The 22,205-nt window shown below is 35.2% G+C and overlaps 1 protein-coding gene across 1 annotated transcript in view; it reads left to right on the top strand.

Annotated features, from left to right (window-relative positions):
* The window catches only part of TAFA4 (TAFA chemokine like family member 4), a 30,359-nt gene extending 10,447 nt beyond the window's left edge, over window positions 1–19,912 (top strand). The window contains exons 2-3 of the mRNA XM_051980529.1: window positions 8,589–8,713; window positions 14,531–19,912. Coding sequence (XP_051836489.1) covers window positions 8,589–8,713; window positions 14,531–14,542 — 137 coding nt within the window. The 3' untranslated portion in view covers window positions 14,543–19,912. The remainder of the gene's footprint in view (window positions 1–8,588; window positions 8,714–14,530) is intronic.
* Window positions 19,913–22,205: the final 2,293 nt, after the last annotated feature.

The following is a 22,205-nucleotide window of genomic DNA, read 5'->3' as shown; positions in this document are numbered from 1 at the left end:
ATAAAAGAATGAGAAAAGAAATACTGTGGGATAATTTCAAAAATGACAATGATATCTATTCAAATCTAAGGTAGACAATTCAACAACACAATAATATAAATAATATAACATTGATGCTGAAGAATCAAAATTCATCAGTCCTGTGAAGACTTACAACATCCTCTAGAAATACATCACAAAAAGTTGCCAATTTATAACAGTGAATTAGAATGATAAAGCAGGAAATCAAAAGATAATTGGAATAACAGGCAAGGTAGGCCTTGGAGTATAAAATGAAGTGGGGCAGAGATTAATAGAGTTTTGTTAAGATATTGCTCAGGTTATAGCAGACACTTTTTTTTCAATAATCTCAAAAGTGACCCTACACATTTTTCAATAACACCAAAATGTGATCTCACACATGGATGTCACCAGATGGTCAGTGTAAAAATCAGATTGATTATATACTTTGCCATCAAAATTCTATACAGTCAGTTAAAGCAAGATCTAGAACTGACGGTAATACAGATCATGAATTCTTATTGCAAAATTCAGACTTATGTTGAAGAAAGTAGGAAAAACCATTAAAGAAATGGCCCAAACATTTTTTTTTTGAATATGAAGTAGAGTTGATGAATAGATTTAAGGGATTAATTTTAGTAGAGTATCTCAAGAACTATGGATAGAGGTTTGCAACATTGTATAAGGGGCAGCAACAAAAAAATTGCAGAAAACAACAAAAAAAGCAAAATGATTCCAGTGAGACTTTAAAAGTAGCTAAGGAAATAAAGAAAGTGAAAGATAAAAGAAAAAGAGGAAGATATATCTGAGTGTAGAATTCCAGAGCATAGCAAGGAGAGATGAGATTTTTATAAATGAGCAATGCAAAGAAATAGAGGAAAATAATAGAATAGAAAAGAGAAGACAATTCAAGGCAATTTGAGGCATCAAGGGAAAGTTTCTTATAAAAATGGACATAATAAAAGAGAAAAATGATAAAAATTTAAAAGAAACACAAGAGTTTAGAAAGAGATAGCAAGAATAAACAAATGAATCATATTAGAAAAACTTTAAAATCAACAACATGATGATTTTAATCATAAATACGGATCATCATTCATTGTAGTGATTACTGATCTAGAGCTAGACATCTTGGATAATGAAGTCAAATTGTCTTTAGGAAGTATTGCTAATAATAAGGTTAGTAGAGGTAATAGAATTCCAACTGAAGTATTTAAAATCCTAAAGATGATGCTATTAAAGTGCTGCACTCATATGACAGTGAATTTGGAAAACAGAACAATGGCTATTGGATTGGAAAAGATTGGTTTATGTATCAGTCCTTAAAAGGGCAGTGCCAAGGAACGTTCAAAGTACCAAAAAAACCTGTACTCATTTCACCTGACAGTAAGATTTTGCTTAAGATTCTGTAAACTAAGCTTCAGCAATATGTGAACCAAGAATGATTTGAAGAACAAAGCTGGTTTTCAAAGAGGCAGAGGAACTAGAGACCAAATTGTCAGCATTTGCTGGAATATGAAGAAATTAAGAGTTTTCCCCCAAAAAAATTCCTCCTCAATAAACAAAACCAATAAAAAACCCCAATTTATCTACTTCAGCTAAAGTCTTTGTGTGAGTCACAATAAAATGCAGCAATTTCTCAAAGGGATGGAAGCACTAGATCTTTACTTGTCTCCCAAGAAACCTGTACATGGGCCCTAAATCAACAGAACAGAACATGGAATGATTGCTTGGTTTAAAATTGGAAAAGGAGTATGATAAGGTGGTACATTGTCCCTTTATTAATTCAACTTATATGCAGAACAGATCACGTGAAAGTTGGAATTAAGGTTTCTGAGAGAGATATCAACAATCTCAGATATATAGATGATTCCATGCTAATGGCAGAAAGTGAAGAGGAATAAGAAGTCTTTTGATGAGGGTAAAAAAAAAACAGTATAAAAGCTGACTTGAAGAAAAACTAAGATCTTGGCAACTGATCCTCTTACTTTCTGGGAAGTATAGGGAGAAGAAATGAAAGAATATTTATATTCTTGGGCTCGCTCAAAAGATCATTTCAGATAGTGACTGCAGTCATGAAATTAAAAGATAACTTGATGCTTGTAAGGAAATGGCAAATCAGAATAGCATACTAAAAAGCAAAGACATCACCTTGCTGACAAAGGTCCATATACTCGAAGCGCTGGTTTATCCAGTAGCAATGTATGGCTATGAGAGTTGGATTACAAAGAAAGCTGAGTGCTACGGAATCGACGCTTTCAGACTGTGATGATGGAGAAGACTTTTGAGAGTTCCTTGAACAGCAAGGAGATCAGCTCAGTTGAGACTTAAAGAAATTAATCTAGGCTATTTACTGGAAGATCAAATGCTGAAGCTGGAACTTAAATCCTTTAGCCATATAATGAGAAGATGGAACTCACTGGAAAAGATCCTTTTGTTGGGAAAGATTGACAGCAAAAGAGAAAGGGAGGACAGAAAATGAGATCACAAAATCAAAGTGTCATGACAACAAAGAACATGAATTTGGACAGACTTTGGAAGATAAAAGATGATAGAAAGGCCTGGGCTTTCTATGTATGTACTGTTCCATGAGGTCATGAAGAGTTGGACATAACAGAATGACTAAATAAGAATAAGGACATTTCCTTGTTTCCCAGGGAAAGGTGAATTTGTTTTATTAGCACTATCCTCTATTAGACTGTAAGCCCCTTAAGGGTAAAGACTTTTGCTTTTTTATGTATCCTCAGGGCTTAGCATAGAATGTTTATTGATTGGTTGATTGATTGATTTTTTTCTCACTGGAAGTCTTCAGGCAAAGACTGGTCCACTGGTTCAGGTTCTTAGACCAGGTAACCTCTAATCACAGACTCATAGGATATAGAGTTGGAAAGAACTGAAAGGACATTTAGTCCAATCCTCTCATTTTACAGAGGAAGAAACCAGGCCCAAGTAGTGACATGCTCAGGGTTACATGGGACTCTGACTCAAAATGACATTCATTTCTATTACATGGCCTCTCAGGTGACTTTCAATTCTGAAAATCTGTACTCCTGAAATAAACCTGTAAATCTAATTTGTGAAAATGAAAATGTCATTTTCTTTTTTAGTTTCATATTTTAAAAATTTTATTTGTTTTCACATTACCTTGACAGCCACTCCCATTCATATTCCTTCTTTTCTCTGTTCTCTGTTCTGAGAAACATTTTTTTAAATAACAGAATTTTAAAAAACCCATGAAAATAAGCATGTTATACATTTCTAATTCCTTCTTTGGGAGGAGGTTGAGGCTGGGAGATTGCCATTCTTTGGCAGTTCAGAGCTAATTGAGTATCTGCAGTAAATCCAACATTAATATGTTAAACTCCTGAGGGTGGAGGTGAGGTCATGCTAGGCTGCCTAAGGAGGAGCAGAGCAGCCTACCTTGGAAAAAGATCAGATCTTTCTATCATATGTGCATTGATCTATTCTCCCACAAATAAATAAACAAATGAATAAAAAAAGTGGAGACTTTTTTTTTTGACAAAACCAATCAACACTTTGAAAAGAAATCTAATTTTTTTATATTGTTCTGATATCAATGCAATTCAGCTGGACAATTTAGAGTCTTAGAAAGACTTGTCCAGGGTCAAACTACTAGTAGGTGTCAAATTCTTCCAGAGGTTAGCTCCTTACCCAATGTACTGGGTTGGCTCTCATAAAAATCAGTATTCACTTCAAATTCATCAATATTCTAAATTTGTTAAAATGTAAGATACTTGAGCCCAGAATTCTAAAGTACAACAATATTCCAGCTGAAGACTTACATTGGAAAAAGGGAGATCCTAAAAGCTTCATGGCATGAAGACAGTGGAAAGGGCCTTTGGCATTGAAACGGTTTGGGCCAAGCTAGGAAATTTAAAAAAGGAAGAGAGAATTATAGCTACTCCTTTAGCTAAGAGTAAGCATTCATATGAGGAAATCTGTCTAGGTAATAGGTCAGTATGAGGGTGATTGCCAGTAGTGTTGGATTGCTAGAGCTTCATAGTTCAGAGCCAATTGAGCGTCTGCACTAAGTACGCCACCAATATGGTGAACTCCTGAAGATGGAAGTGAGATGGTATCAGACTGCCTAAGGAGGGGCAGATCAGCCTAGATTGGAAAAAGATCAGGTGCAAGTTTCTATTATGCTGACCACAGTGCAGTCTGCCTAAATAAGCTGGTTTACCACCTTATCTCACCACTGTTACAGATATATTGCCAAACTCCATTACTTAGAAACAGGATTTCTTTTATGTGGTTACTATTTCTATTGAGGTCCATCCAGAGAACGTGGTATTAAATGTTTAACAATCAGTTGTCTGGAAAAAAATGTAGCCATAACTTACTATTGAATTTAATCTGCATCATGACTTTCTTAAATCTAGATTATCAGTAAAACAGCAAATCAGTTCCTGATTTGTTGCTTTTGCCAATTTCCAAAGTAAAAATGAGCATACTGGAGATTTAATAATCAACCCCATGGGCTGGTTCAAGCATATGTTGATGTGTGTATTCTAGCCTACTTTTTCTTCCTCACAAATTTTCATTTTTTAAGAGTTCTTATAGTTAAAATCTATCCCTTTATGCATCTTCCTGGAAATGAGCCTCTTTAAACCTAAACTGATCTCTGGATGATAAACATCTTTCCAAATATGTAAAATCTACCAGATTTTAGGTTCAAATAGCATAACATTCAGTAACCCAAGGCCACACATCTTCGTAGCACAAAGAAAGCATAAGAGGAGAATTTGAATGGATGATGAAAAATCAAAATTTTTGCATATGTCAGTCAGTGAGTAACTCACTTCTTATGTGTGATGCCCAACAGTATTGGGCTGCATTTTTGATTGAATCGAGTGACTATATTTGCCACTTATATGGATCTAAACATAGTCAAAAAGAACTATCTATCATACCTATGATTTTATCAGTACAGAGGGCTACTGGTAACCAAAACCCTTTACCAATGTAGAGCTGCTGAACTTAACAGCCATGGAGAGATGGGATCACTGAAAAGTTGTGGCTCTCTTAGGTTCATATACTTAGGGAATGGCAGAGGAAAGATTTGGACCAGGCCTTCTTAATGTCAAAGGTAGCTCTATATCCACTGATACACATTGTCTCTCAAACAGGAAGGGGTTATTTCCATTAGACATCCTTTTTGGATGATAATAACAGCTTTTTTTTTTCTTGGACTTGCTGAACCCTGATCTCTAGGTTTAGACTGATATGAATTTAATCAATAAAGAATTTTATCCATGAATTATTATTTATGTGTCTCTATAGTTAGAAAGAAGAGTTGCCCATCATGTCTAGAAGAGCAACACTTTAGTAGTGTATCAAGGACTTTGAGTCAGTGGTTTACAATAAAAAATAGGATTAGACTACTTCTACCTTTATGACCTTGTGTAAATCATCACTGGGTCTCAGTTTCCTACTTTGTAAAATGAGGAGATTGAAATCTTGGCTGTTTCCACTGTTGCTTTTCTTCTGGCTCTAGTTCTAACTTTCTATGATCTTTTACTAACTTTCCCTTTCATTAGACACTATCATCCAACTTAAAAATGTGAAAAACTAAAAATCAACATTTGTAAGAATATGGAACCAAACACAGTTGAGCTGATTTTTGTGTACAAAAAAGTTTGAATCCTTCTAAAACAACAGTTGAAATGAACCAAACTTCTCTATTTTTTTTTCAGGAGTGGGGAAAAAGGAAAAAAAAACCATGGAGAATAATTGACATGACAAAATTTTTCCCTCTCATTGAAGCAATTAGATTGTTCAGAGAATAGGACTTAATGTTGAGATCTGGGTCAAAACCTTCCTGAAACATTCACTAGCTGTGTAACTCTAGGCAAGTCAAATCATCAATTTGTGCCTCAGTTTCTCATCTGTAAAATGGGGATAATAATAACACGTACTTCATGAGTTGTTCGGAAGATCATATGAGTTAATGTCTATAGCTTATTTGTAACCCTCAATTAAATATTTAATATTATTACTCTTAGTGTTATTATTTCAATTGATTCACAGACCATAGATTTAGAGATAAAAGGGTTTTTAGATCCCAGCTTCTTAAACTCTGGTTCATGACCATATGACATTTCATAACTGAATGTGGGGGTCACAAAATTATGATTTATTGTCAGTAAATGTTTGATTTGTAGATCTATTTTATATACCTATGGTCATGTAAAGATTTTTTTTTCAGGTGAAAAAGGGGTTGCAAATGAAAAAAAAAAGATTTAAGAAATCCTGCTTTGGATGTCTTATTTCAACTTCCTTATTTCCAATATGAGGGATTGGGTGGACTCATACTCACAGAAGTTCAGTGATTTGCCCAAAGTTAGAGCTTGTAAAGTTGAGATTTGAACCCTTGTCTCCTGACTTCAAATGCTTCTTTCCACGGTGATTTTTTTTTTTTGGATAGCATCCCATAAATAGTGGCTCACTTGTCCAAGCACTGGGTATCTGGGTGATAAATCTTGCTGTATTTCCTACTTTGTAGGTTGAAAATACAAATCATTTCATTAGCGGGTCTCCTGGCTGCCAGCTGGGTAGTTGGTGAGGCAAGTCGAAGGGAGTATTCTGCAGGTGAGCTAATTAGCACAAGGCAGCTGGAAAGCCAGCCAGTGCCAGCCTTCCCTCTCTCCATTTGTTTGGAGTGTTTCTGTGCAATAATTGACTTCAAGTGGCACCTCAGTGATCAGAATTAGGGCAGAGTGGCTGGATGGGCTCTGTTTTATTCAGATGGCTGAACAGCAAGTGAAACGTGAAGATAGGATGGAATTTTTTAATGTGTTTTTGTCTTTGCACTTCAGAAACGGGTTTGCTGCTGGGCCCAGGTGCTTTGTGGAGTTGACTGTACTCAGCTCACTCTAGAATGTTAATTTTGGTTGGTTTTTATTCAAGCAGATGAATCTTCCCTTTCTCCACGACTAGCTTCAGTGGTTATAGGTGGCAAATGTAAGGAAAGGATGGATGCTCACTCCATTCAGTCTAAAATCTCACTAAACATTGACATTGCTTATCTTTTAACTATGGAATAGCTATGGAAAGAGCTTTCAGAATTGAGTCTGAATACCCATGTTTAAGTTCCAGCTCTGCTACTTTTGAAGAAGGTTACTTGCTGATCATTTTGTCATCCTGAGCCTCCCTCAAATGGGAATGACTTCCCATAATCATAGAGATGGAAGGGAAGTGGCATCTGCTAAAACTCACAACTGGTCAAGGAACACAGCTGCCACATCTCCTTAACACCCCAGTCTACTTTTCTCCTGGATTAATGTGTTGAGTTGCTTCAACCAGTTTGCATCTTTCTAGGGACACTTTCCAGCTTAACAAGATCCTTCCTAAAATGTAGTACCCAGAAGGGATCATAATACTACAGATGACCAGGGTAGGGAGCAGCAGGTCTATTCCCTCATTGGTCCCGACCACTACTTTTTTTCTCTCTTTCTTCCCTCCCTCCCTCCTTTCCTTCCTCCTTCCTTTCTTCTTCCCTCACTCCCTCCCTTCTCCTTCCTTTCTTCTTCCCTCCCTCCTTCCCTCCCTTCCTTTCTTCCTCCCTCCCTCCATCCTCCTTCCTTCCTCCTTCCTTCTCTTTCTTCTTTCCTTCTTCCCTCCCTCTCTGGCTCTTTCCTCCCTCTATCTTTCCCTCCCTTGCTTTCTTTTTCCCTCCCTCCCTCTCTTCCCTTCTTTCTTCCCTCCTTCCCTCTCTTCCCTTATTCCCTCTCTCCTTCCCTCTCTTCCTTTCTTCCTCCCTCCCTCCCTCTTCCTCCCTTCCCTTCTTTTCTCCTTCCTTTCTTCCTTCCATCTTTCCTCCCTCCCTTTCTCCCTCTTTCCCTTCTTCCCTCCCTTTCTCCCTCTTTCCCTTCCTCCCTCCCTTCTCCTCCCTCTCTTTCTCCCTCCCTCCCTTCCTTCCTCCCTTTCTTCTTCCTTCCTCCCTTTCTTCTTCCTTCGTCGCTTCCTTCTTTCCTTCCTTCCTCCCTCTCTCCCTCCTTCCCTCTCTCCCTCCCTCCTTCCCTCCCTTCTTCCTTCCTTCCTTCCTTCTTTCCTTCCTTCTTTCTTCCTTCCTTCCTTCCTTCCTTCCTTCCTTCCTTCCTTCCTTCCTTCCTTCCTTCCTCCTTCCTTCCTTCTTCCTTCCTTCCTTCCTTCCTTCTTTCCTTCTTCCTTCCTTCCTTCCTTCTTTCCTTCCTTCCTTCTTTCCTTCCTTGCTTCCTTCCTTCCTTCCTTCCTCCCTCCCTCCCTCCCTCCCTCCCTCCCTCCCTCCCTCCCTCTCTTCCTTCCTTCCTTCCTTCCTTCCTTCCTTCCTTCCTTCCTTCCTTCCTTCCTTCCTTCCTTCCTTCCTTCCTTCCTTCCTTCCTTCCTTTCCTCCCCTTTCCTCTTTCTCCCTATTTCTTTCCATTCTTCCCTTCCTGGATGGGGGATTAATTATGAATGCAGACACTCCATCATTGTTACAGCTGTATTTATGTAATCTAATCATGAAGGAATATGTTGTTTTTCCCCTCAGATCAATGAAAACAAAGGCCTCTTTAATACTTCTAATTTGGGGTTTTCTCTTCCAGCCTCCATTGTTCTACAAAAATGGTGGTGTCATATGAATCCATGCCTAGATGGAGAAGATTGTAAAGTGCTTCCAGATTATTCTGGCTGGTCTTGCAGCAGTGGCAACAAAGTCAAAACTACTAAGGTAAGCATGAGAAAAAAAACCCACAAACAGAATCAATGTCTATGGCCAGTTATTAATGATGTTTACTTTTCATGGTTTTCTAATTTAGACATCGAGAGAAGTGTATTTCACATTGATCAAGCTGGTTGTTCTCCTGCCACCCCATGGTTTAGTCTTTACTAAAAGGAGATTTCCCAGCATCCTCCTTCATGTCAGGTTTTATGGAGCTGTGATTTGGTAGGCTAGCTCGTTTTTTAGTCAGTGATACTAAATTTAATTCACTTCTTTTGTGGGCCTGATTTAAAGCAGAGGTTCCCTAGATGACAAGCTAATGTATCAAAACACTATGGCAAATATCCCCATACAGATGGATCCCTGAAATAGAAATCCACCTTAAAAAGAAAATCATTGTTTATCTGATAGAAAATGTGATTTGAATGATAGAAGCCAATTTTAAATAGATGGTGGGGGAGACAAATGAAGACATTTGAGAAGTCACCTGTGCAGTCTCTGGCCCTCTGTTTTCCCCATAAAATCAAGCTGTTTAAGGTCTCATTCCAATTCTGAATCTGTTTTCCTATTAATGAATATTATTATCACTATATGCAATTAAATGTTTGATGATGTTAATAAATTAGAAATCTAAAAATAATGTCCTTTAAATGCTCTTCTATGTAGTGTTTTACATTCACTTATCAACACAAAACTTTTCCCTTGCTATGAATTTTGGGGCCATGGAACAGCACTTTTAGTGATCCCTTCATAAAAGTAAAAACAAGACAATGAATACAAGCCAAATGGGCTTGGGATATGAAGATTAATGGGTGTCACTCAGTCTCTTAGCAAATCTGCCCTCTATAATCAGGGATTGCTCTATAGCGCATTGCCATATATATGCCTTAGGGGTATTAGACCCTGTATGCTAGGAAGCGAGGCCTACTCTTACTAAATTTATTTTGTAGTAGTGACATTTCATCGAGCACTTCCAAAAAGTCATAGTCACATCATTCTGCTCTCTAAGTCATTGTGGTACCAAGAATGCTTTGTTGTAGTGGGTCACTGGAGGATCATTCTGAAGTCATAAAACTTTGTTTCCTTTATTAATCCAAGGAAGTGTGACTTAGACTGAATAAAACATTTTATGTCTTTTATAGAACTTATGCACATCTAGGAAATTCATTTGTATAGCCATGTCCACTTCCCAGCCCTGGGTTATCGTACACTGAAGAAAAAAGAAACAATAACTCATGGCCCCTTGTCATCAGCCCAAAGATATTTACTCTGCAGAAAAGAGCAGTGTTGAGTAGTTGATATTTTCAATCAATTAATCAATCAGTTAACATCTATTAAGCACCTACACTGTGTTAATTTGGGGATATAAAAAAGCAGAGGACTATCTTTGATCTTAAAGAGCTTATAATGTAATGGCAGAGAAAACATGAAAACAATTATATACACAATGAACTATATACAGGAAGTAATTAATAGAGGGAAGGTGTTGAGGAAGGTTGCCTGTAGAAGGTGGGGTAAAGTAGGGACATCAATTATCAGAATTGAGGAGGATCAGCATTCTAGGTATAGGAGACAGCCAGAAAAATGCCTGGAGATAAGAGATGGACTGTCTTTGTTTGTGGAACAGCCAGGCAGTGTCACAAGGTCAAAAAATACAATTTAGGGAATAAGAGCAAGAATACAGCAAAGGTAGATATAGACTAGATTATGAAGGGCTTTGAATGCCAAATAAAATATTTTGTTTTTTATCCTGGAAGTGGTAGGGAACCACTGGAGATTATTGAGTAGGGGATGGCATGATCAGACTTGCGCTTTAATAAAATCATTTAAGAGACTGAATAGAGCATGGACTGGGGTAGGAAGAGAATTGAGACAGATGGACTCAGCAACAGGCTTTCAGTAATCTAGGTGCAAAAGATTGAGAGCCTATGTTAGAGTGGTAGCAGTATTAGAGGAGAGAAGGGGCCCTATTGAAGAGAACACTTTTGTAATGTCTTGGATTGGGAGAGAAGAAGTAAGGCAGAGTGAGAAATCCAGGAAAACTTTTAGGTAGGGAGTCTGAGGGTGTGTGTGTGTGTGTGTGTGTGTGTGTGTGTGTGTGTATGTGTGTGTGTGATATTTTAGGATAAAAGGAGGAATAATATGGAATTAATGGAAATAATTTTCTATAGTGAGCTGCACAGGTTGTAACTTGATCCTGAATTTAAGTAGAAATATGAAAAAAGTATGTAACCATTAGGAGATACACAATGGAGTCATAAGATTGCTTTCTTAGAATATTTTTTCTTAAAAAAATTACTTATTTTTTATTCTGGACTTAATAAACATCACATGGAATGTATATATATATATATATAAATTAGGACAGAAAAAGAGAGTTGAAAAAGGTGAATCTCTATTATATAGAACTTCTTTTTACACATATGACAAAGTCAACATAACACTTTCAAAGCTAGCCTGCTTATCTGGGATTCCTTCTGGCTTTCCTGCTGTTCTCTTCTGTGCAAATGCTTTAAAAAGATCTTCATTATTATTTTCTTTCTGACAACTCAATTGCTAGTTCTCCTTTTTTCCTATTTCCTTCAATATTTTTCCCTCCAAAAATTGCAATTTAAAAAGACAAAGAAAAGAAATCTGATATGCATTATCTAGGCAACCAAAACATTTTCATATCAGTCATGGCCACAAATGTGTATCTTCTTCTGTGTCATGAGTCCAGCCTGTTTTATTATCAGTATTATGGGATGCTGGTTTGTCATTGTATCAGTCAGAGTCCTTTAGACTTTCAAAGTGTTTTTTTTTCTTTGCATTGTTGTTATTGGAGAATTAATTTCCCTGCATACTTTGCTTTTTACTAATAGATTAAATTTAAATTTACCCTGTTTTTCTGAAACTATTCATTTTATCACTTCTTAAGGAATGCAGTATGCCATTATATTCCTATATAAGAACTTGTTCATCCTTTTACCAATTGATGGATACATCCTTTACCTTCCAGTTTTTTTTCAGCATATTCATTCCAGTGTTTTGCTCATCTGTTTTTTTTTTTTTCATTCCTCAAAGAATCACACATATACTTTTCCCGAGAATGCAGTTTTGTGGCCTGCAGCTCTCTCAATTGTTTTGAATAGATGATATAACTTTAAAAAAGTGACCCCAGATTTCCCAATGACTTCCTGGGTGACTTTGAGCAAGATACTCACCTTTGACCTCAGTTTCCTCCATTTTAAAATAAAGTCATTGGAATACATGGCCTCTAAGCTTTCTTGAAAATTTCAATTTCAAATCTTGCAAATGTGTGATTCCCAGTTTTGTGCAGACTGAATTCTGTAATTCAGAATAAACTGAATGGTTCTCTTTCTTATTTATTGTCAAGGGGTATAGTCCTGGTATCTTACTGAGCTATGAATCAGTGAAGATTTGGGTCTCTTTAAAATGTAATTCTTTATAAGTAGAGTTTAAAAAGATGACAACAAATTCAACTATATTATTTGGTGCAAAATAGTTGTTTTGCGACATATAATATGTATAGATGATACATTTTTCTGCAGGTAGATGGATTCAAGCAGAAACTTTATTTTTTGCCTTCACTGCCCCCACTGAATAAATCTCTTCATGAATTTTTGCATTAGAAGTGATCTCAATGCTTATCTGTTCATTTTAAACTCAACAAATCATCCTCTAGTTTCTGCTGGAATATCTTTGGTTGGGGGGGGGATCCTATTAGGTGGTACAGTGGATAGAATACTAGGTCTGGAATTAGGAAGATCTGAGTTCAAATTTAAACTCAGACACTTGCTAGATATATGACCATGAACAAATTACTTAACCTTTATTTTAATCAGTATCTTCATCTGTAAAAATGAGGATAATAATAGTACCAACCTTCTGGGATTGTTGTGAGTATCAGAGGAGATAATAATTGTAAGGTTCTTAATGTGGGGCTTGCCTCATGATAAGTACTATATAAATGTTAGCTATTATTATTGTAACTTTTAGAGGAGAACTGCATATAAAATGTACAGATTTTCTGCAATGTTTATTTAAAGTGTAGTTAATTATTCTGAGTAATAAAGGAAAAAACAGCTATTGCCTTTTAACGGTCTTATTTCCCCTGTAAAGCCAGAGGTTTTCTAAAAGTAGCTATTTTGAAAAGTGAACATTGCATTAAGACACTCACACAGAACAACATTATTTTGCTCTATTGAATTATCTATACTTTATAATTTTAACCAATAATTATAAGAACCATTCTTGAAGGAATTTACTTAGATAGCTCAGCATGCATGAAATCACTTGATGGGATATGAGTGTCTGTAATCCAAAGCAACTTAAAGCTTCTTCACAGTATACAAATGCAAAATTGGTAATTTTATTGTGTGAGAGTTTCAGTCTTCTATTAGAATATTCAGACCAAATTATGAACATAAACATTGTTTCATAGAGAGAAGAAATTTGGAGTAATTCCGTCATGTAGCTTCTTATAGAGGCAGGCAATTAATGAACTAGATCTTCTGCCTTACAAAAAGTCAGTTATCTGAATTTGGAATCAAAGGATTGAGTTTAAATCCTGGTTCTTCCCTTACTACCCTTGTGATCTTGGTCAAATGACATCATCTTCTTGGTTCTCAGTTTCCTTGTATGTTAAATGACAGTGGGATTGGATGATTTTTAATAACTTTCAGCTCTAGTGTGATTCTATGACCATCGTGACTATATGATAGGTTTAAAGACTCACAAACTATACAATTTGTGTCTGAACTAGCCTCTTATTAAGGGAAAACAGATTGTACTTTTTTCAGGACTTTGAAAGGTCTGTGATTTCATTAGTGTGTGTATTTTCCTAAATGACAAAGGTGACCATCTATAACCTTGTAATTGTAACAGTAGAATATGAGATCCTTGAGGGCAGACCTGGCACTTAGTAGGCACTTAATAAAATGGCTATTGGAATGGTTTGGATTTATGATTTGCCATGGTCATCTTTCTGGTGAAGGCTGTTTTGAAAATGATGGTCTTTCCATCACCATTACTTTCAAAAGTAATGTTTTCCTTTTTAAATTCTCACAGGCACTTTATTGCCCCTTTCCTGGTTTTACCCTAATTTGTATTAAACCTCTCTGTGTTTTTGCCATGGACTTCCCCATAAATCATAAGCTCCAGGAAAGGAGATGATGTAATTTTTAAACTTTAAATCTCTAGTATCTGGAATAATGTTTATACATAATAAATACTGAATTGAGTTTACTGGATATGAAACTTGCCTGATTTTGTGTATCTTTGGCAGGGTCTTCAGGAACCCAAGCTAACATCTTCTTAATAAATAGCAGAGTAGAAATTTAAAACAATTTTATACAAATTCAAATAAACTGCCTAGAGACATATCTACTCCTTTTGGAATCTACATCAAGATTGTCAAGATTTGACCAGCTCAATCAGCACAAAAAGTGCCCTCAATCCACCTTTTGAAGACATTCAGATGGAGCAAAAAAGACAGAACATGATACTGGTTTTTGTTGACAAAGCTCTTGAGACACAAAAAGGGAAGGGTATCTTGAGGAAGTATTATGAACTGGCTAGTTCCATTTTAATGTTCTACTCTTGCTAAGTGCTACACTCAGGTTATTTTATTGTTTTTACCTAGTAAGTACAATTAGCACACTCTAAAATTTAGTGCCCAGGAGCAAAAGTACACTCTCTCCATCCCAGGTACAATTTAATGCTTTGCATTTGTAACTCTTAATAATTGCTGTGATCTTTCCAAGGTGAACTTTGCATATATGTCTAGTGCAGAAACTCACTGCTTTGTCATTTCCTTTATTGTAGGTCACCCGGTAGCCCAGAATTAGCTGTGCTTTCTTGTTGGTGAGAAGAACACATGTGCCAGCATGCTCATTCAGATGATCACGTAAACCTTCTGAATGAAGATTTTCTTGGACTTGAGGAATTTGAGTCTCCAAAGAGGCATCTTGGATGGCAACATCTCCTGTCCGCTCTAGCACCACTTGCTTTTTAGGATGTCTCCTGTTTGGGATAGTGCAAATTTAAGAAAACTGAATTTGTCTCTTAAATAACACATTCTGGATTCTCACGGATTATAAGTTTTTGAGAAATCCCCTAAAGTGGGTCAAATCTAAGAAAGTTTGAAAGGAAATTGCTTCTTTCATAAAAGTGATTATTTTGATTACCAAGGAGAAATGGTTGAATTTGAAACAACCCACAGCTGTTCTTTATGTGTATATATATATATGTATTTCCCCCCAATATACAGTGCATTGGCTTGGGCTGAAATTTACCAAATATCCAATGGACTTAAAGGAAGATGCAAGGAAAGCATGTTGTCAGTGAGTTTTATGGATATGGATCAATGAAATAGGGGAAGCAAATTTTATGAATCTCTAGCATCAGTGAGCTCTATTTTTTGGTTACAATATGTGTAATTTCCCTCATCATTTCAAATTTTGACTTGTTGGGAATAGATTGACTCTTTTAGTAACTGTTTGTTAGATAGATAAATAATTGAGTTTGAATTATTCTTCAGGTGTTGACTTCTGAATGTGAAATAGTTAGGCGTTAGTGCAACATCTCTCTTCTTAGATTTGTTAATGAGATCCCTATTAAGGGCAGATATATAAAGAGAGGAAGTTTTGTTTAGATTTTCAGGCTTTCAACTATATTGGAAGAAGTTATTTAAAATTCAAAAATATCTCTGTTCTAGATGAAAAAGAATGATCTTCCCTTGATCCAGTTTATGGTAATTATAAGAATTCTGCATTCAGTTCTTTAACAGAACCAATTGTTTAAAATGCCCACTTTTGGGAGGGAGATAATGATTTCATATTACCTTAGATGTTTGTCCCATTGTTTTCCCCATTGGTGCATTATTCATCTTGTTTCTGGAAATGTAACTGTCAAAGGAAGTGAAATTTGAGTTCCTTTTCCCCTAGCTTTATTATTTTGAAATTCAGATGCCTCAAAATAGACCAAAATACAGTGATGCAAATGTGCCGATAAATGGCTGTTGACCCAGATGCCAAGTGCATAGCGTTTATGAATATGTACACACTATTCTAATAATATGGGACTGATTTTTTTATATCTTCAGAAATGCCAAAAACTTATACTTTGTTGCACTAATTTAGTCCATTGTACACATTCTTTCTAGTTTATGAGCAGTAGCACTAATATTGTAATGCTGTTTATAACAGTGACAATTAAAATTTGATTTTGCTCCTGTAGAATGATAAAAGTTGAGTGCAGAAAACCAGTTGTGTGGATCCATTGTTTGTTTTTTAGGCTTTTGTATTTTAATTTTAAACTTTCCTACTCTTAGGTTCCTGGTAGATGTATTTATTGGTCAATAAGTAAAAAACAAAACAAAACAAACAAAATCCTTTTTTGCTGATGTTTGAAAGAGATGTGATTATTCTAGACTGGAGATAAGTGTGCACATTCTCAAACATCATAGACTTTGCATTTAAAAAAAACCTGCATCTCTTGTCTAAGTAGGAAGTGCAGGGTCTACTCATGGGACTGATCCCCTTGTTGATTGGTATAAAAACTTAAATTTTCTCCGTTGGGACTGATTCATCCGTCTTTAGGCAACCTGTGCTTCTTCTCTTCCTGCCTCTTGGGATTTCATCACATTAATGCTAAACTTACTGCAGACATAGCCTGTTGATGCTCAGAATTCTTCAGTTTGAGATCTGACAGCCTCTGACTCCTAGTTAACTGGGATTATAGTCATATGTCACAAGTCCTAGCTTTGGAAATTCAATGAATTAACAAAAAAGAGGGGGCAACCTTAAAATCTAAGTCAGCCATGCTTTTGATAAAGATAAATTTTTTTTTTATTTACCAATGATGTGTCATGAAGAGAAGATTAGTAAAAATTTACAAATGTCACTCCTATGATTTTTCATTGTACAGTTTATTCTTGGTCTCTTCCCTCTCCCTTCAACATAACTCTTTCTTACTATCTTAGGAGAATAAGTAGATTTGGAGCTAAAAGCAGCATGAGCCATTACTTAGTTCACTCACCTCATTTGACATACGAAGAAACTGAGGCAGTGAAATGATTTGTCCAAAGTGATACAGATAATTAATGACAAAAGGAGAATTTTTTTTTCTGTTTCATACCTATATGTAAAGGATCCGTGATTTCTGTGGGAGAGCTTGCTTGACCAGGGCCCATTGTAATGTGTCTATGACTTTAAGACCCAGAGAGCTGCCTGATGTTCAGTTAGGTTTAAGTGAATCTCCTAGCCAGTAAATGTCAAAGATGGGATTTGAGCCTGTGTCTTTATGATTACAAACCCAGCACTATTCAGTTATGCTATCTTGTCATTTATGATTTTAGTATCAATGCCATTAGTTGGAATAACTAAATAACTAAAAATATTACCATGGACAATTTTTTGGTAATTTTTCTTCAGGTAAGAGAGGTCTTAGTATTTCCTACTGTCTCTTCCATATAACATTTTTAAGTGGAAATTTTCTTCTTTTTTTTTTCCATGTCCCAACTTGTTTCTTTTAATTAATGGTTCCTTATGTTCCTATTCAGTCAGAGAATATAGAAAAATACTTCAAGGCCTCTGATTTATATAATTGGTATCAAATTCAAATAGAAACCGGGGCCACTGAAGCATACATAAGAATTGCTGTAAGCAGAATAGTCTTAGAAACTACATGTTAGCATTATCTAGATTCTATTATATTTTTGTTTATTTTATTAAATATTTCCTGATTATTTTTTAATCTCATTGGCATTGAAGAGTGTGGAAGGCAAAAGGCTTGATACTTTTGCTCTCCATTTACAAATCTTATTATTAAAATTTTAAATTAAATGAGTTTAATTGTGCCAATAAATGAGTCAACAAAGGAGTGATAAAATGATAAAGGCATCTCAATCAGGTAATACAGGATATACATGACATCTAGGAATACAATGATACACCCATTGTACACAGCTGTCATTAGGTGACATCAGGAGTATTGCATTTAGTCCTGATGCAATATTTTAAGAAGAACATTGATGAGCTAAAGAATTCCCAATCAGCATGATGAAAGGCTTTGCACTTATGCCATATCAGGATTAGTTGGAAATACTAGGGAAATTTATGTTAGAAAAGAGAAGACTCAGGGACATGTGATATGAGTCTTAAAAAATGGATAAAGGAGACATTTGTTTTGTTTGGTCCCAAAGGTCAAAAGTAGAAATGATAGATGGAAGATGCAAAATGATAAATTTAATCCTGATGCAAAGAAGAAGCTATATGGCTTAATGGATAGAATGCTATATCTGAAGTCAGGAAGACTCATCTTCATGAGTTTGAATATAGCCTTACCCATTTACTAGCTGTGTGACCCTGGGTAAGTCACTTTACCCTGTTTGCCTCAGTTTCCTCATCTGTAAAATGAATGGGAGAAGAGAATGGCCAACTACTACATGATCTTTACCAAGAAAAGCCCAGATGAGTTGATGGAGAGTCATGCATGGCTGAAATAACTGAATAACAAACGGGAAAACTTCTTATCAGGTAGCACTAATCCAGAATGGGAAGGACTACCTTGAATCCTCTTACTGCACATTTTCAACCAAAGGCTATACACTTATTTAGAGGGTATGTTGTGAAAACATTGATGGGATTAGATGCCAGCTTCTTAAACAGTGGGTTGTGACCTCATATGAGATCTTGTAATTGAATATGGGGTTTATGAAATTATGATTTATTATTAGTAAATGTTTGTTTGACTTGTATGCATATTTTATATATCTATATATCTGGAGTTATGTAAAAATTTCTAGGGTGAAAAGGTATCACAAGTGGAAAAAAAGTTTAAGAAGCCCTGGACTAGACAACCCTTGAAATCTTTTCTAATTCTGAGATTCTGTAGTTATTACATTAGTCATTTATTTAGCAGCTATATATACAACACTGTGGATAGAAGTAAGAATTGTTAATTGAAAAGGAAATTGTGTGGATTATGGAAAAGAGATACATGAAAATAATATTGTGAGACATTTAAAGGAAACCACACTTTTGCCTCATTTATTTGTATATTTTGGGCCAAAATATTGATGTTCTACGTCATCTAGAAAACTGTCTCAGTTTTCCCTTGTGTAGCTACAACTCCGGTGCAAATTTCTTGCTTTATGGACTGAGTTAATTCTTTGAAGACAAGTAAAATTCTTTGCTCAGGAAGGGGTAGTCTACTAAGAGGAATCCTGCAGACTTCAAATAGATACTGCTTTCATGTGGGAAAGAATTTACACAAATATAGGAGTATTGACTCACAGAAATCTTATAGCTCATAAAGGACTAGGAAAAATGATAATACTTTACTTTATGGGACTTTTTTGAGGGTGAAAACTACTTCTAGAGAATAAATTGGGCATTTGGGGAAAGTGTCAGATGATTCTGCTGCCATTAAGTGAATTATCTCTTTGGGGTGGGTGTCCCTTTTTATCCAGTTTATTAACTCTCTGGGTCCTATTATGCCTCCATCTTTGAAGAAGCATTTTGTTGCCATCATCCCTATTGTTTTTCTGTTGGGAATTAAGATAGAGATGTATTTCTATAGCTTCACAGAATTGGAAGCTGAGACTGAGACTCATGGATAAAATGCAGCTGGTCATGTGAGCAAGAATAAGTGAGTTCTAAAGTGTCATGATTCTTGGTAATATCTCCTCTTCTCTAGAAACATAAAATCTGTGTAAGATCTTACAAGACTTGCATTTTGAGGCCTGAGAAATAATGGTGGGGCACTGTAGCATAGTTCACTGGGAAGAAGGCCACAATCAGAACATGAAAAGGAAGTTTACAGCTTACTCTCCCATGAAAACTGTGTGAAAGTTGTCGACATCTACCCTTGTTTTCTAACATTCTCCAATTCTAATCCTTTTCTTGGTTGTGTAAATTGTCAATTTCACTTATTTTATGCTAGGTGTTGACTTCTCAGGACAGTTTTAATCCAATTACTATCCAGGTATCCCAACATGTCCAACTTCTGCCCTCAGAACAAAGGCATCCTTTTGATAGCTGACTCTGAGCTCTGGGACAGTGATCAATAGTAAGAGCTCTGCTTCTTGATCTCCTTTTTTTTTGGGGGGGGGGAGACGAGATAGAGTAAGCCTCATAGGATGAACATGTATGAATGTGTTGTGATCTGGATCTCATGTTACATTAAATTATCTTTTTTGTTGAATCTGCTCTTTGTCTGAGCTTCCTTATTTCTGTTAAGAATATCACCAGCCTTCCTGTCATTCAGCTTACAATGAACATGGCATCCTCAGTTTCTTAGGTTTTTTTCTCTTGTGACTCTTACTACCCTAGTTCAGGCCCTAATTATCTCTCACCTGGTCACTCAATAGACATTCCCTAATTGGTTTGCCTTCCTGAAGTTTTTTCCCCTCTCAAATCTATCTTCTAAAGTTGAATTTTCATCTGCCAAAAGTGAAGTTCCTAAGGCAAAGGGATGATCATCACACTTTTCTACTCAGTAAACTTAAAGGATTTCCCATTGAATCTAGAATAAAATATGATTTCATCTTTAGAAATCTTTATTTATTTTAAAATAGAATAAACTATTTTATTAATATCTTCTTTTGTTTTGACATAATCTGTATTACCCCCATGAATTTTTTTCTCTACTCTTTTCCATGGAGCTAAATTTTATAACAAAGAATGAAAAAGGGGGTGGAGCGAAAGGTCAGCAAAGTCAGTCGATAGATTGAAACAGACAAGATATAGGCAGTCCTCCACACTCATTGATCATCCCCTCCAAACTTTGCAAGGGAGTCCATTTTGGGGTGTTTTCTTGTAACTCTTGTTTGTAGCTAAACTTTTTCCAACATAATTTCCCAACACTTTTAATTTCAATTAACAAGAAAGACAACAAACATTTATATAGCACTTTCTATGTTCAGATATCTTAAGAACTCTACAAATATCTAATTTGAAATTCTGGGAGGTAGGTGATTGTTTGGTAGTTGTGTTTTTCCATTTACATTTTTTGTAGTCTTGTTTACATTGTTTTATTTTTTTTTTTTTAACTTGGCTTATTTTGCAGCAAATAGTTCATACATAAGTCTTTCTATGCTTTTCTGGATTTATCATGTTCACTGTTTTTATGCTTATTGTTTCTTATGATTCAAAAATATTTCATTAAATTCATGTACCCCAATTTTTAAGCATTTTCTCATTAATGGGTACTGATGATCACCCTTGTCTTTGCTGTAACAAATTGTGTGGGTCTAAATATTTTGTTTTACTTAGAACCTTGGCACATAATCCTGGTAATGAAAATTCTGAATCAAGAGGAAATTTTAATCATCCTGAGTGAGTAATTCTAAATTGATTTTCAGAATGATTGTATCAATGCTTAACCAGTAATATAATTATCTTTCTAAAACTTCTCCATAATTAAGTATGCCCATCTTTTGTCATCTTTGTTAATTTTCTTTGCATGAAATAAAGTCATAGCATTGTTTTGATTTGCATTTCTTTTTTTGTTAATGATTTGGAGCATTTTTTCATATGATTGTAAATAGCTTTCAATTTTTCTTTTGAGAACTATTTGCTTACATTTATTAGGAATGGCTTTTGGGCTTATATATTTCTTTACACCTTATATGTAATTTATGTTTTATATATTACATTTTGGATATCAGACCTTTAAAAAAGATATTTGTTACAAAGATTTTCCCCCTACATATATTTCTAAATGCATTAATTTTGTTTGCCCAAAATTATCAATCAAAATTATCTGTTTTGTCAGTCATTATCTTTGTACCTTATGGTTAAGGATTCATACCTCACCTGTGACTGTGAAAGATACACAATCTGCTTTCTTCTAACTTTTTTATGATATGATCTTTAATATTTAGGTCATCTATCAATATTGAATGTATTGTGGAACATGATGTAATATCTTGGTCTGATCCTAAGTTCTGCTACACTGCTTTCTAATTTTCCCAGTAGCACTTAGCAAATCAAAAGTTCTTTCTTAGGTAATTATGTTTTGAGGTTTCTTGAATTTTTATTGAATTTAATTATTTCTAATTCTTACATTTTTAGTGTTCAATTGATTTATTTTTCTATTTTTCAACCAATATAAAATGTTTTTGATTATTGTTACTTTATAATGTGGTCTGAGGTCTAGAAAGACTATCCCATCTTAATTCTGATCTTTTTCATCATTTAAATTGCTATCTTAGATTTTTTTCTTCTCTAAAAAAATTCATTATTATTTTGAATACTTTTGTAAAGTACCTCTTGGTAGTTTAGTTATTATACCATTAGATGTGTTAATTAAATTTGCCATTATCCATATGTTTTTATTAGCATATAATATAAACTAATATTTTTCCATTTATCTAAGATTTTTTTTTTCCTTTACATTTTCTTTGGATATATACACATCATAAATATACTTTGGTCAGTTGACTTCCAAATATTTCATATATTGTGTAGTTATTTTGAATGAGATTTCCCTTATA

Source organism: Antechinus flavipes, chromosome 1 (genome assembly GCF_016432865.1).
Source record: "Antechinus flavipes isolate AdamAnt ecotype Samford, QLD, Australia chromosome 1, AdamAnt_v2, whole genome shotgun sequence".
NCBI lineage: Eukaryota > Metazoa > Chordata > Mammalia > Dasyuromorphia > Dasyuridae > Antechinus > Antechinus flavipes.
This window is presented reverse-complemented; position numbering and strand designations above follow the sequence as displayed.